The 14347-nt window shown below is 38.5% G+C and overlaps 1 protein-coding gene across 1 annotated transcript in view; it reads left to right on the plus strand.

Annotated features, from left to right (window-relative positions):
- mthfd1l (methylenetetrahydrofolate dehydrogenase (NADP+ dependent) 1 like) overlaps nt 1-8897 on the plus strand; it is a 41715-nt gene extending 32818 nt beyond the window's left edge. Inside the window, exon 27 of the mRNA XM_037685485.1 lies at nt 8808-8897. Within this exon, the coding sequence (XP_037541413.1) occupies nt 8808-8897 (90 nt within the window). The remainder of the gene's footprint in view (nt 1-8807) is intronic.
- The last annotated feature ends 5450 nt before the right edge of the window (nt 8898-14347 follow it).

The raw sequence follows: 14347 nt of genomic DNA on the forward strand, positions 1-14347 counted from the left end.
CAGAGGCCTGAACACATCCAGCATTATTTTATTCTACTGTCACCAAATTGATGACAACAATTGTTCTCAGTATCCTGATGCATGCTCAATAATCCAGGTAGAAAAATCCAAAACTGTTAAGTCAGGTTCTCTGGACGGGTTCAAAAAACAAAAAGTTGTAGAAACGTTTCGTCTTTCATCCAAAAGACTTTTTCAGTCAGTTTTTCCTCAGTGTTTCCCCTACTTTTATACAAGCAGGGTGCCCCGCCCTGTCAACAGAACCGAACTGTGCGCACCCCACCCCCGTTGTCCCTGATGCAGCACTAAACTATCAGCGCACAATACAGGCGCAGGCGCGCTAGCTAAAAAGCTAAAGGCAGCGCTCACACTGCTTCTTCCCTCTCACTGAACCCCCCCATCTAGAAAACTGTTGGTAAAAACAGTGCACAGTTCAGACATGTGTCTGTCATCCCCCCACCCACCTCCCCCCCCACTTGACAAAAATCACAGACGAGATGAGTGTCCTGCCATGGCAAGTCATCTAGGAGATACGCTGTTTCTAATTTCTAAAATATATATATATATAGTTTTTTATTATAAAATTTTGGTGGGAAAGATGAACCAAACTCATTTGCCTCCACCCTCATTTTTCCCTGCTCTGGACCCTTGAGCAAGGCATTTAACTTTAACCCCACATCTGCTCCCCTCTGCTCCACATGTGGTCTGTGGTAGCATCAGGAAGGGCATCCGATGTAAAACAAATTGCCAAATCTTTGTGCGAGTTTGCTTGCTGTGGCGACTCCTTAAGAATGAGGAAAAAGAAAAAACATATTCTATATAAATATATAATATTATATATAATATATAATATTGTCTTATCTGATTTGTTTAACTTTAGGGTTTGATTACTTTCAGTTGTTTTACTGTTCTCTTACTACCCCCTGCTACTGAAAGGGGCAGTGTTTGCAAACACACAGGCTTGACCTTGTGCTCAGAGATAAAGGAGTGTGAGTTTGTATTTTTATTTTTCTTCTTTTTAGATAAGAAGATATTTGGCTGGGCTGCTATGAATTGTTTTTATCATACAAGACACTGACACAGTCTGTACTAGATGGTGCCACCTGCCACTGTAATATCCAGCTTTGACACTTTTCTCTCGGCTGGTTAGTTAGGGAAGTTATGAATTCAATTGTTGTTTCTCTTCATACATTTTTGGGAGTAAAAACTAAATTTGTAGTTTGGGTTCTGTTTCATCAACATAACTGGTTTGAACAAAAGAGGCTTTCTGGAGCTGCTCGGTTAGTGATGGGCCGGGCAGGAAGGAAGAGGCTTCCTGAGTGTTTTGTCTCCTGCTGTTTCACCAGCGTGCCCTCAGGGTCCGGTTTAGATAGTCAGGGGGGCAGAGGTGTCAAACGTGGGCCATGCAGGGAAAAGGTTGCAGTTTTTTGGTGTGTCTTTGATCATCCTCTGGTACAGCTACAACCCCTGAACTATGACTGCTAACTCAAAGGAAGTCTCTGAACTGAACTCTTTGGCTGACTGATGTCTGACAAGACATGATGTCTAGTTGGTACCTATTTCCTGAGACAATCACATCCTGGTACCTTAGATTGCCTGATTAGATAAAACTTCTGAAACTAATAAGTTGGGGTGTACGATAAACAGCCGCACCGATAAATCGTCCGACCGTTTTATCGTCCCCTATTTCCTTAATTTTGGGTGATCGGTGATCGGCCGATACTTGCATGAGAAACCGATTTTACCAATTTTTTTTTTGTAGTTTTAACAACAATTGTCTAAACTTCATTTATATTTCAGAGCACTACCTCATAGCTTAAAACAAGTTTGTATTTTTTCTAGGATATTGTTCAAGGGTATGTTTTTCAATAAAATAAGATTGGAAAGTTGAAGGTGCACTGTGACCTTATAACACCTGACAGTGTCACTTAAGCCCTATTCACACGGGATTAGTTTTACTTAGGGACCACATGTAACAAATAAATTACTCCCCAACGTCTGCTTTTTATGTGGCGCATTCGCACAGGATAACCAAATCCTGAGATTTAGCTGAAATTTATGGGCATCTTCCGGATATGATGTTAACGCGCTGCATATTGCATAACATCCGCTTGATTTTGCTCCTTTTCTTCAGCTTTTTCTCTTTTTTTTTTGGCGACCATTTTGCTGGTCCAGGACACAAGTTTATTTATGCACTTCAATGCAGCCTCCATTGCCAAAACCGAATAAAAATGTGCCCAGGGAACAAAAACCACCTAATTACGTATCAGATCCCGCCCATTTCTGTCCAAATCACAGAGCTGCCTATTCGCATTGGATTAGTATTATCACAGGACCTCGGAGTTCAGCAAAATATAGGAGGTAATTTGTGGGGGAATTTTTACTTTACAAATTACTGACATGGCCGATTCGCACGGGATTAACAACACAGACGATCTCCGTAATTTTTACAAATAGCATGTGGTCCCTAGGTAAAGAATAGGGCTTTATAAAACAAAATCGATATCAGTTAAAATCAGAATCGGCAGGTCAGACTTTTTAGAGATCGTGATCGGTGATTGGCCAGAAAACTGCAATCGATGCACCACTACTAATAAGTCTTCTTGACATTTATCAAAACAGCAAGGTCACTAATGTAGACTTGTTTAATGTCTTTGAGCTGAGAATTGTGGCATTGTGTGAAGACAGTGGTGTTATTTTAGCTGAAATAAAAAAGGCTCTGAAATGTTCTACCTCTTCAGCATCACACTCCAGCTTTTCAGATTGTTCTAGTTTTATTGGTGAGGGCACATAAAGTAAAATCTGCTACAACCATTACTTTTTCTAAATATGCATATTTATCAACAAATGGTAACAAATAAAACTTCAGGTCACGCTTGATTCAAAGAAGTGAAAAGATTTCACTCCATAAGGAGGAGGAGGGTCTTAAATTCAGGGGAAGGTTAGAGGTCCCTAAAGGATAAAGAACCAGGAAGTCCGATGTATTTCTGCAGGGATGTCAAGGAGCGGCGACAAGTTGAACAATGAATTAACGTAGCCTTTTACCCAGAACTCTTCCAACGTTCATAAACTCCATCCTCAGGCCAGATTTTCTGACCGTTTCAAGCTGATTTAACAAATTGCAGTTTGTCTAAAGGATGGAGTAAAGTTAATTTATTGGAGTGAATAAATCTCTGTCCAGAAATTTAAATGGAAAATAACTTTTTTTTTTCTGCAGTTTGCTCAATTAAAAAAGTAAAAGATATAAAAGTTGCACCACATGATGTTGCTGTGAGCTGATTTTAGTTTTAACGTCTTGCTTTAGAAACTAAAAACTGTTGTTGACCGACACTTGTCCGAGGTCAGTGGGGGGTAGAGGCCCAGCTGCATTCACTCCTTCGGGCTTTTCCTCGACAAAGCCACATTGTGTTTGAGGAAAATGAAGGGACTTCTTTGGCTGAGTGGAGTTTCCAACTTTAGCCTCTGACTGTTGCGTGTTTTTTGCGAGTGCCAGAGCGACTGGCAAAACAGCCCGTCTTTTGTATCGCTGAAAACACGGGTGGGGGGGGGGGGGGGGGCTTTGATATTTAAATTTGAGATCTGCTTTTTTTTTCTAAGTGAGGAAAAATAAAAGGACTTTTTGTAAATCAAGTATAATTGAAGAATTGTGAAATTACCTGACAACTTGTCGCCCATGTTTCATTAAATAAAAATGAAGTGGAGGAGTCTTGATAAAAATTAGAGATGCATGATATTGGATTTTTGGCCGATATGTTAAAAATTATTTAGCCAACAACCGATATCGATATTGACGTGATATACAGATACCCTACCAGCTTTATTTATAGAGCACTTTAAACACCTACATGACCAAAGTGCTGTACACACAACAAAACAATCATACGGTCAGATAATAAAAATTATTAAAATTATTAAAAGCCACATAATATAAGTTGTGTAAAAAAACAAACATACAATCAGATAAAACAAGCAATTAAAATGGTTAAAAGTCAGATGGTGTCAAAGGCCACGGAGAAGAGATGGGTTTTAAGAAGAGACTGAAGAAGAAGAAGAGATGTCAAAAAGGGGGCTGTAAATGATGTAACGCTTCAACTTGGATTACATTTAATGTCAAATTTATTCATGACGTTTACTCTCTCTAACACAATGACAACACTCGAACAGTGCAAATTTGTACATTTTCACAAATCTGAACTCAACCTGTTCACTAGCGACAAGTGAAAAGGGTATAAGTAGTAGTGCATTAATAGATATACTTGACAGTTTCTTAAATAAAAATGGTACCACTTTACAATAAGGCTCCCCTTATAGATGGCTAATAGTTTATAGATATGTTATTAATTCCACTATAAACACTTTATAAATCATTAATAACTGCTTATTATGCATTAAGGGTGAGAAAGAGGCAAAACTGACCAGTTTGTTGCCAAATAGTGAGCCCAACCTATATATTTTATCTAGAGTTGTTATATTAAACATTTCAGACTAAGTTACTACCTTGTGAGCACAATAAGCATTTGTAAACCTTATTTTTTAGGATATAATATTATACTTTATCACTGTATTATAAGTATCTACAACTATATATATTATAAGTATCTAAATTATGATTGGTGTAATACAAGAATACTATGATCCCTGTCTAGATACACTCTATATACAGATAATCTTATAAATATTCTTCTTTGGCAATGATAAAATGGAACAAAACTGATATGAGGACAGGTTTCTGAGATGAAACATATTTTCTAACGATGCATTGAGTCATCAGTATGAAGTAGTTTTATCAAATGTAACAAATAATATGAAAATCCAACAGAATTTCCTGAAGGTGGGAAAAAAATGTTCAGGTACTCGATCTCAAGAGTATTGTTACTGAATTATGTTATTTATTTTTCTAATAATAGACAAACTGTTTAGTATGCCTTTAAAAAAAGTCTAAAGTTCTGTTGTGGTGGGATTGTTTATAAGTTGTGGGGGTGCTGTGAGAATGTGTGATTTTATATGACCTTAAACATCTGTAGGAAGAATATTAAAATACCAAATATAACCAATGAAATGCACACTTGAAGAGCATGCTGTCATATCTAATTATGGACATTAAAATATGCTTTAATATCTATAGAACTGCATTCATGACCCAATGCTAAGTTGTGCATTTTCTCCCTTTTTAGGTTGTTGAAACGTTTCACACAGACCAAAAACTGTTCTGGTTTTTTAATCAGATTTACGAAATTCAGCATTGTCAAAATATTATTAGAATTTAAACATAACTGATTAAATCTGTTTTATTCATTTTGTTTTGTTTTAACTGTGAATTTGGACATGCATGTCCTCTGGCTTCCATCAAGGGGTGCTGCAGCACCCTTTGCACACCTACTTCCTGCAGCCTTGTGTCTCATGAAACTGCAAGCAACTTAATTTATTTTTTTTACAAAGTCAAGAGATAAAATCATTGCTGTCCAGTAAAACCCTCTGCAGCACGGGGGAAGTTAAAGTTTGTTCTTCCTGTTCTATAATCTGTATATTTGTCTCACCACAGTAGATCCTTTAAAGCTCATTTAGCTGACTCATAGTTGAGTGATCGGCCGGTAATGTTTTTGTAAAACACGTTGCAGTCTCACTCGACCAGCTAATAGGTCGAGGTCCACGTTCTACGTGCACGCCGACTCTTTGCTTTACTTTCAGGCCTTTACTTCCTTTGACAGGAAACTCTCCGATCACTTCCTCCTGTCTCATTTCCACTAATGGACCCTTTAAACCTGCCCATGGGTCAGGAGAAGGGAGGCATGTGAAGAATGCTCCTGTGTGTCTAATGAACAAGATCATTTCCTGTTCCTCGTGGACGGGACGGCGTGGCCCGTTTTTAAGAGTCACACAGTTTCCTTTGATGTAACAAACAGTACAGAGTACTGACTCAGAGTTTGGGCCCAGTTTACTCACAGTGAGTGATGTTAGCCATAGTGTCTCGTCAGTCTTCATTGTTGTGCTCCGGCGCCTCGTGATGTCACTGATTCTGGGAAGAGTTTCCGCTGTCTCTCAGCGCAGTTTTACAGAGCTCTGAGACAAACGTCTTTCAGTGCGAAATGTTCGTATTACAGTAATCCCCTCGTTTATCGCGGGGGATCCGTACCCTGAAGACCCACGATAAGTGAAAAACCGCGAAGTAGAGATAGTAGTACAAGTAAGTAGTAGTTTATTTATTTATCTACAATATATACATATATTAATGTATTTTAAACCCTTCCCACACTCTTGTAATATTCTAAACAATGTTTCTAAACTCTAAATGCTCTAAAAGAGCACAGAATGTCATGATTTTAGCTCTCTGCCTCCTCTCAGCCACGGCTGCACTCAGCCACCTGCAAGCGGTCTCGGCCACGCCCACTTCTCGCTCTGCAGGTGAAACAGCTGATCAGCTGCAGCAGGAAGTTTATCCTGCAGCATGGGCTGCTCAAAGCAGGAGGAAGCTTTTTCTGCAGCTGTGGGCTGCATAAAGACGCAGCAGGTGCTAAATAATTTAAAATCCATCCGTCCATTATCTTTTACCCGCTTCTTCTATTTTGGGTCACGGGGGTCGCCGGTGCCCATGTCCAGCAATCACTGTGCGAGGGGCGGGGTACACCCTGGACAGTTCGCAAGTTCATCACAAGGACACATAGAGACCAACAACCATACAATCTCTCACTCACACCTAGGGACAATTTAGAGTTACCAATCAGCCTAACATGCATGTTTTTGGTCTGTGGGAGGAAACCAGAGTACCCAGAAAAAACCCACGCATGCACAAAGAGAACATGCAAACTCCACCCAGAAAGGCCCCCGGACCGGGATTTGAACCAGGGTAACCTGCTCGCTGAGAGGCAGCAGCTCTACCAGTTGTGCCACCGTGCTGCCCATAATTTAAAATAATTAATTCAAAATAAAAATTCCATGCCGATCGTGTGGATCATCCATCGCTCAGCCAATTGTGTGTCATGTCCAATCTTATTTTGAAAAACCGCAATAGAGCGAGTCCGCAATGAACCGTGACGTAGCGAGGGACTATAACTCCAAAACAGAAGTAAAAGAGCTTGTGAAGAGAGAGTCAGAGAGTCGTTATCCACAGAGATACAAGTTCGGTAGTAAAGTTCTGGCAAGTTCTGCCATAAAAATCCAGATTTCAGTTTCTAAATGCACACAAAGGCCTTAATTTCTGGAGAAATCCCATGGTCTGATGAAAAGAAATGTAACTGTTTGGCCACAATGACTGCTGTTACATTTATAGGGAAAAGGATAAGCCTGAGATCATGGACCTAACTGTGAAGTATGGAGGTGGTGGCAGCGTCAAGTTGTGGGGGTGTTGGGCTGTCTTGCTGCAGGAGAGACAAATTAGATGTCATCATGAGGAAAACATGATGGACATTTTGAAGCAACGTCAGGACATCAGGAAGCAGACTGCAGAATTAGTTACAACGTTTTATCAGAACAAAAAAGTTCATCACAAAAACCTGAACTCGGCCCCAGAGAAAATCTGCTGGCAGACCTGAAAAAGCTACGAGTCAGACTCAGTTCCACCGGTTCTGTCAGGAGGAATGGACAAAAAGTCCAACAAACTACCGTAAGGAGCTTGTGGAAGAAAAGCCAAAATGTTTGACCCAAATCAGACAATTTAAAGATAATTCTAACAAACACTTAAAAAAGCATGTCCACTTGTGACTTTAAAATGATTAAAAGTTCTCTCTCTCATTATTCAGGTATTTAGCAAATAAAAATGTTTTTTTGGAATCATAACTGACCTTTTATTCTGACTTACAGTCCGAAAATAAGAAAAACAGTTCTGTCTTTGTACGCAGTGTATGTAAACATCTGGTCCATCATCCTCCTCCGTCACTGACTGAAAAATAAAAATTTGATTCACTTCAAATCTGCTGTCTCTCCTGTTTGGATTTATGGTTTCTCTGAGCTGCTCTGTGTCGGACACAGACTCGGGTGTGATCCTCTGACAGACAGGAAGTTTTGAGGTCGATCCATTAGTTCTGGTCAGGATCAGCACCGTGACCCACTTGCTGCCCGTCAGCTGGGCGTTTTGTCGACAGTCGGAACAAACGATGGTGACGATTCTCAGTCATTTTGGTAAACCCAAACAAGATTAAAAGCAAAAACAACTGGACTTATTTGTAACTGAAGACGTTTCACTCTGTGATTCCGACTAACAAAGACCATAACGAACCCCTGTTGTGAGGACTGATAGGGCAATCTGCATATGTATCTAGTTTAGCTCACTTTACCTCACACTCTCTGTTGTTTGAATTGAGAAAGCTCCTCACATGAGAAGCGAAACGTCTTCAGTTACACATAAAGTCCAGTTGTTTTTGCTTTTAATCTTGTTTGGAGTCAGAACAAAGCCTCACAGATCTAAACGAGTCTGGATTATTGATACTGGAGCTGGTCCTGTTCCGTCTAATTATGGGTACTGAAGCCGAGGTGTGGGCTTTTCTTTGGTTTTAGAACAGCTGTGTTGTGGTGAAGGATTTAATCTGTGGTTTTTGTTCTTGTTTAGATTGTAATCTCCCCTTTTCATATGATTCTTTGACAGATTTATGAGACGTGCCAAAAATCAAAGACAGATCGACGTATTCTTCCTGAATTATGTGAAAGAATTAAAAGAATTCATAACGTATTTAGTGGAAACTTGTCAATATAAAGTCGACATGAGTGACTGATTTTTTTACTTTCTTATAAGTCTAAAGTTTATCCATTAAAACAGCTCATCATAAAGTTGATATCTTTATAACTTTTATCTTGTTTTTGTTTGTTTCCTCCGTCAGATGAGTACCATGCCGGGCCTCCCCACCCGACCCTGTTTCTACGACATAGACCTGGACCCGGTCACCGAGGAGATCACTGGGCTCTTCTGAGCGCGCTCACTGAAGACTTTCCTGAAGGTGTTACCTCATTACCAGTTATCAGTGTTTAATATGTTTTATCAAGGGTTTTCTTTTTACATTCCTACTTTAATCTTGTTTAAATTATTCTCACTCTTGCACACAATTTCAAACCTTTTTTTTTTTCCTTTCTTGCTCCTCCAGTCTGATCCTCAGCTCGATGAATCAGTCGCTGCGACGTTTTACAGTTAAAAGCGTCAAACTGAGATCAAAGTGCCTCTGGGTAAAAAAAACGAGTACAGTAGTCCCTTGTTTATCACAGGGGTTCTGTTCCCAGCCCCCCCGCTATAAGTGAAAAACTGCAAAGTAGGGATAGCAGTACAAGTAATCCAACAATTTTCAGTCAGGTCATCTGAAACTGTCCAGATGACCTGACTGAAAATTGTTGGATTGTATACCTGGATTATTGAGCATGGACTTGTCATGATCTCCACTCTCTGCCACCTGCCAGCACTCTTGGCCACGCCCACATCTCTCCTGCAATCGCTGGCAGGTGGCAGAGAGTGGAGATCATGACAGGCTGCAGGAGGGAGTTTCTACCTGCACCTGTGGGCTGTACACAGGTGCAGCAGGTGCTAAATCATTTAAAATTGATTTTAAATAAACAATCCATGCTGCTCGTGTGGCTCATCCATCAATCAGCCAGTTGTGTGTCATGTCCAATCTTACTTTGAAAAACCAGGAAAGAGCGAGTCCGTGAAAGTGGAACGGCGAAGTAGCGAGGGACTACTGTACATCTCTATTTAAGTACCATAATGCAACAAACAGCGACATGACTCAGCAGTTCTCTGCTGACAGATTCAGTTAAGTCATATTTTGATCGGGCAGCCTGTGGGGAAAATCAAGCCCGAGTTTTTAGAAAACATTTAATTTTCAAGTTCAAACATGGTGTTTCCTGCGGGGATAAAACGTTCAAGCTGGATTTGCACATCACCAAAGATCTGCAGTGTAAATTATGTTTTCTACCTCATTTCAATTCATGGAAGAGATTTATGCTGTTCTCCTAAAATACTAAATGTTTTGACAAAGTTGCAAAGAAATGTGTTTGTTTTTAACTTGTATATTTGAGCTGGTGCACACTCACAAAGCTAATATTCATGTACTCTACCAGTACTGATGTCTTCAGTACTGCCAAACGTACTGTATGTAATGTATCCAATGCTGACTCAGCATTGTGTGGATGCTGACTCAGCACCTGTACCTCAGTATTCTTCAAGCCATTTCAGCTGCTCAAGTATCGGAACGTTCAGCTTTCAGGACATCGTGGCTCCAGCTTTTGAATTTTTTTAATTTTGTACTTTTTGAAATATTTCTTTTTTTTCCTCATTTTAATGTATTAAGTATTTAAAATCTTTCAGAATCTTTGTTCTTTAAAATTGACTTCAGCGTACTTGCTCTGTTTGGTTCATTGTGTCGTGGTTTGTGTTCATGTTTTCTTTTTTTACTTTTTGTCATGTATCCTTGTTTGTCTTCTGATGCACATTTTCTGCTCTGTTTCTCTTCTTCTTTTAAAAAAAATGAACAAACTGCTCGCATTCACCTTTTTCATCAGTCATCTACGCTGCATCTTCCCAGAAAATTAACATTTTTCTAGTTTCAGTTATGAGCCCATGACTGTTTTCTGTCATCTTAACAGTTAAAGATTTATAAATATTTTTTATTATTTTCTTCTCTTGGATGTTCAACCTTTTTCCCAACTTGTGTTTGCCTCTGATTTGTGACTGAACCGACACAGAGCTTTAATCATCTGAAAACGGTTGATTAAAGTTCTGTTAAATTCTTTAAACGTCGACTCTTTACTTGTTTGTTGTTTCTTTTAACGCTCAGCCGTCAACTTTCAGTCCTGTTCCATTTTCTGCCTCGTGTAACTCCACACGAATCAGCTCAGCCCAACATCCGGGCCCCGCAGCAGCTCCCCGGGGCGCAGCATCTGTTAGTAAATTAGGCGTTTAAAACGTGCGTGAGGAAAACATGACTGGAATTTCACACCTCCAGCTGTTAGTCTGTTATTCTGCGTCGAGCAGACAGGAAGTGGCGGTAAAAGTACAGTAATGGCTCGTTTTTACTGTCAGGGGCCGAACCCTTCTGTTGAAACGTGACAACAGATTTAAAGTCACAAAGACGACGTTTAGTCATCGCTTTGTAACGCGCTGAAAAGATCCAGGTTGGTTTTTTTTTAGGCTGGAGTTGTTCCTGACTTCTGATCGATTTTATATTTCACTTCAGAGAGAAACGTTCAAAACCTTATTCAAAAGGTAAAATTTGCAAAATTGTTGCCCAAATCAAAAACTAGCACAACTTTACCCAAGAGCTAAAACTAGCAAAACCATACCACAAAGGTAAAATTACCAAAACTGTAAATACGTTCTAAAATTACCTAAATCATAGCTAAAACTAGCAATGTGAGCTAAAAGCTAAAACCAGCTGTAAGGAATCTAATAACTAAATTTGTCAAAATCCTGGCCAAATGCTAAAATTAGCTAAAAAAAAATACTACTAGCAAAAATGTACATAAAGTTAAATTTTCTAATTAGTAGCTAAGAGCAAAAATTAGAACTAGAACCATAATCAAATGGTAAAATGAGCTAAAATCATAGTCAAAATCTAAATATAACAAAACCATAGCAAAAACATAAAATTAGCAAAACTGTAGCTAAATGCTAAAATTTGCTAAATCATAGTTAATAGGTAAAACCAGCAACACTGTAGCTAAAATCTAAAAATGTTGCCAAACTAAAGCTAAAAGGCAAAACTAGTAATGCTGCATCTAAAAGCTAAAATTAGAAAAACCATGACTAAAAGCTTTAATTTGCTAAATTTTAGTCCAAATATAAAACTAGCTACTTTTTTACCTAAAAGCTAAAATTAGCACAACTGTACCTAAAAGCTAAAATTAGCAACATCATGACCAAAAGCTATAATTAGCTCAATTTTAGCCCAAAGCTAAAACTAGCTAAATTGTACCTAAAGGCTAAGCTAAAAGAAGCATACTATAAATGTTTGTCTATCAAATTAAATATTGAAAAGTATACAAGTTTTTTTTACTTTTTATAGACAAATTATTCAAATAGCCAAATCTTTGTGGACAAACATAAAAGAAAATGTAAATATTAACAGAATGTGAAGTCAGTAAAATACTGTCTATGGTTTCAGCTTCACAGCAAAGATCAGCTAAAACTGTGATTTGTTTCTCTTTCTATCAGCTGAATGTCTCTGATCTGTGTCTGGTCAGCTCTGAGTTTTGTGTAGTTCATGTGCCCCTCGTATTACCGCTTTATTGAGCCGAGACACATCCGGAAAGGCTTTAGCTTTCCTGAGAGCCTCCTTCCTTTGTCTTCCTCCTCCTCCTCCTCCTCCTCCTCCTCCTCCTCCTCCTCCTCCTCCTCTGTTTGATATGAGCATCTGTGCTGAAGGTCATTTACCAACACATTTATCTGCTGCAGAAAACCCAAAAGAGGTTCATGGTCTCAGCTTTGAAAAGTCTTAAAGCAGCAATTTTAATTATAAAATAACACCTGTTCCTTTTTTGTTTATTTTTAGCTTTGAGGTCATTTTATTTCACAAGAATCAGCTCCTATTTATATATTTTTTTAAGTCACAATTTAGTGTGAAGCTTTGTTTCTTGTTGTTACTCCGCTCTCTTGTTTCTTATAGTTTTGTTTAGGAAACTTTATTTTTTATGTTCAGTTTGTAACTTTCACCATTTTTTTTGTTTTGTTTTGTTTTATTCTGAAAGTCTTCTAAATTAAAATAAAAGTTTATTCTTCTCACCAGGCTGAGTTTGGACCTTTATGCACTAGAATTCTCTCCTTACTAATATAATTTATTTTGTTCTGTTTTGTGCCTTTGTTGCGTTTTTGGCATCTATTTATTTTTATCTTGATCAGTATTTGCAGCAACAATGTGAATGTTCCATGAACAGGTAAAGGTCTATTCTGCTCTATTTTATGTTTGTGTATCTTTGTCCAGGCTCACATAAAGATCAGCAGATCTAATAAATCCCGTGTGGAACACAGAGTCCTTCCTTGTGCTTTTCTGAAGGCCACAGATTCAATCATGCTAACCGGATTAGCATTTATGTAAATTAGATTTTCATCAGTGGGTGATTTTATTCTTGTCAACAGGAGCATTTATAAAACGTGTAATTTCACCTAAACTCTGACATACTGACTCAAGTGAAAGTGGATTTTACTTTTTAAATTATTTTTGTTTTAAAGTCCCACAGCCTTTGCAGGAAGAAGTTTTTTTCACAACATTTCAAGCTCAAACTTCTGTTAGCATTCAGCTCTGATTCACCGAGGTTTGGACTTCAGAAAGTGTCCCACAATCTCAGATCTTGAGTTTTCGAATGCGCTCTTGGCATTAAATATGACAATTTTTTATGTTTTAATCTGTCCGGACTGCCAACAGGTTGGTTTCTGTTTCCTGTTGCTCCTGTTGTCTTTGACGAGTCGTAAACCTGGACGTGTTCACATTCGCAGAGGGTTCAGGTTTTGGTTCTCTGGCTCACATTAGGCCTGTGTGAACTTGGAATGAAAATTCCCAGTTGTAAGAAATCCAGACAAAAACAGCACTGAAGCAGAACTTGGGATTGAGAGCCGAACATAAAGAAGCTGCTCTGCCTGTCAGTCCAGTGAACACACGGAGATCAGAGTGACAGCCACGCTGCATCTGCTCCAAACAACTCTCAGGAACTTGATCCAGATTCTGATTCAATAATCCAGGTAGAAAAATCCAACAAAGTTGTCAGTTTCTTTATAACACTGAGTTTGTTGTGTCTTCTCGAACTGATGAAGTCTTTCGGATGAAGACGAAACGTTGAGGACCTGACTCAACTGTTGGATTTATTAAGATTCACAAGAAAGAAAAACATTCAACCCTCGAGGCATCAAAAAGAAATTCAGACTTTATACTCGCTCCCAAATGAGTCCTCCTCATAAAACTAGTAGTGCGTTTGTTTGTTTTTCCGGCTGCTCTCTTCTCCAGGGATCACCACAGTGAGCCAACTCGCATGAAAGATTTTGCCATTGTTTTACACCGGATGCCCTTACGGACGCAACTTGTGCTCGAACCCGCAACCTCAGGATTATAAGATTGCGGCACTGACCTTCAAGCTACTGCAGCCCCCATATTTCATAAAACTAATAAAAATGTAACAATTTCTTTTCCACTTTCACTAGATCAAATCTTTTCAACGACTTCAGATCTAATTGTAGAAAATATATATATATAATATACATACATGTACTGTAGTATATTTAATATTTTAATGTATTTTATGATTTTTGAAAACAAAGAACACAAAGGCCATAAAACATAAAAAATAATAACATAATATTTTTAATTATTTTATGTTTTCTGACCTTTCTGTGCTTTGATTTTTATTTCAAAGGGAATATATATATATATTTATATTTATATAT

Source organism: Nematolebias whitei, chromosome 12 (genome assembly GCF_014905685.2).
Source record: "Nematolebias whitei isolate Nwh7 chromosome 12, NemWhi1, whole genome shotgun sequence".
Classification (NCBI taxonomy): domain Eukaryota; kingdom Metazoa; phylum Chordata; class Actinopteri; order Cyprinodontiformes; family Rivulidae; genus Nematolebias; species Nematolebias whitei.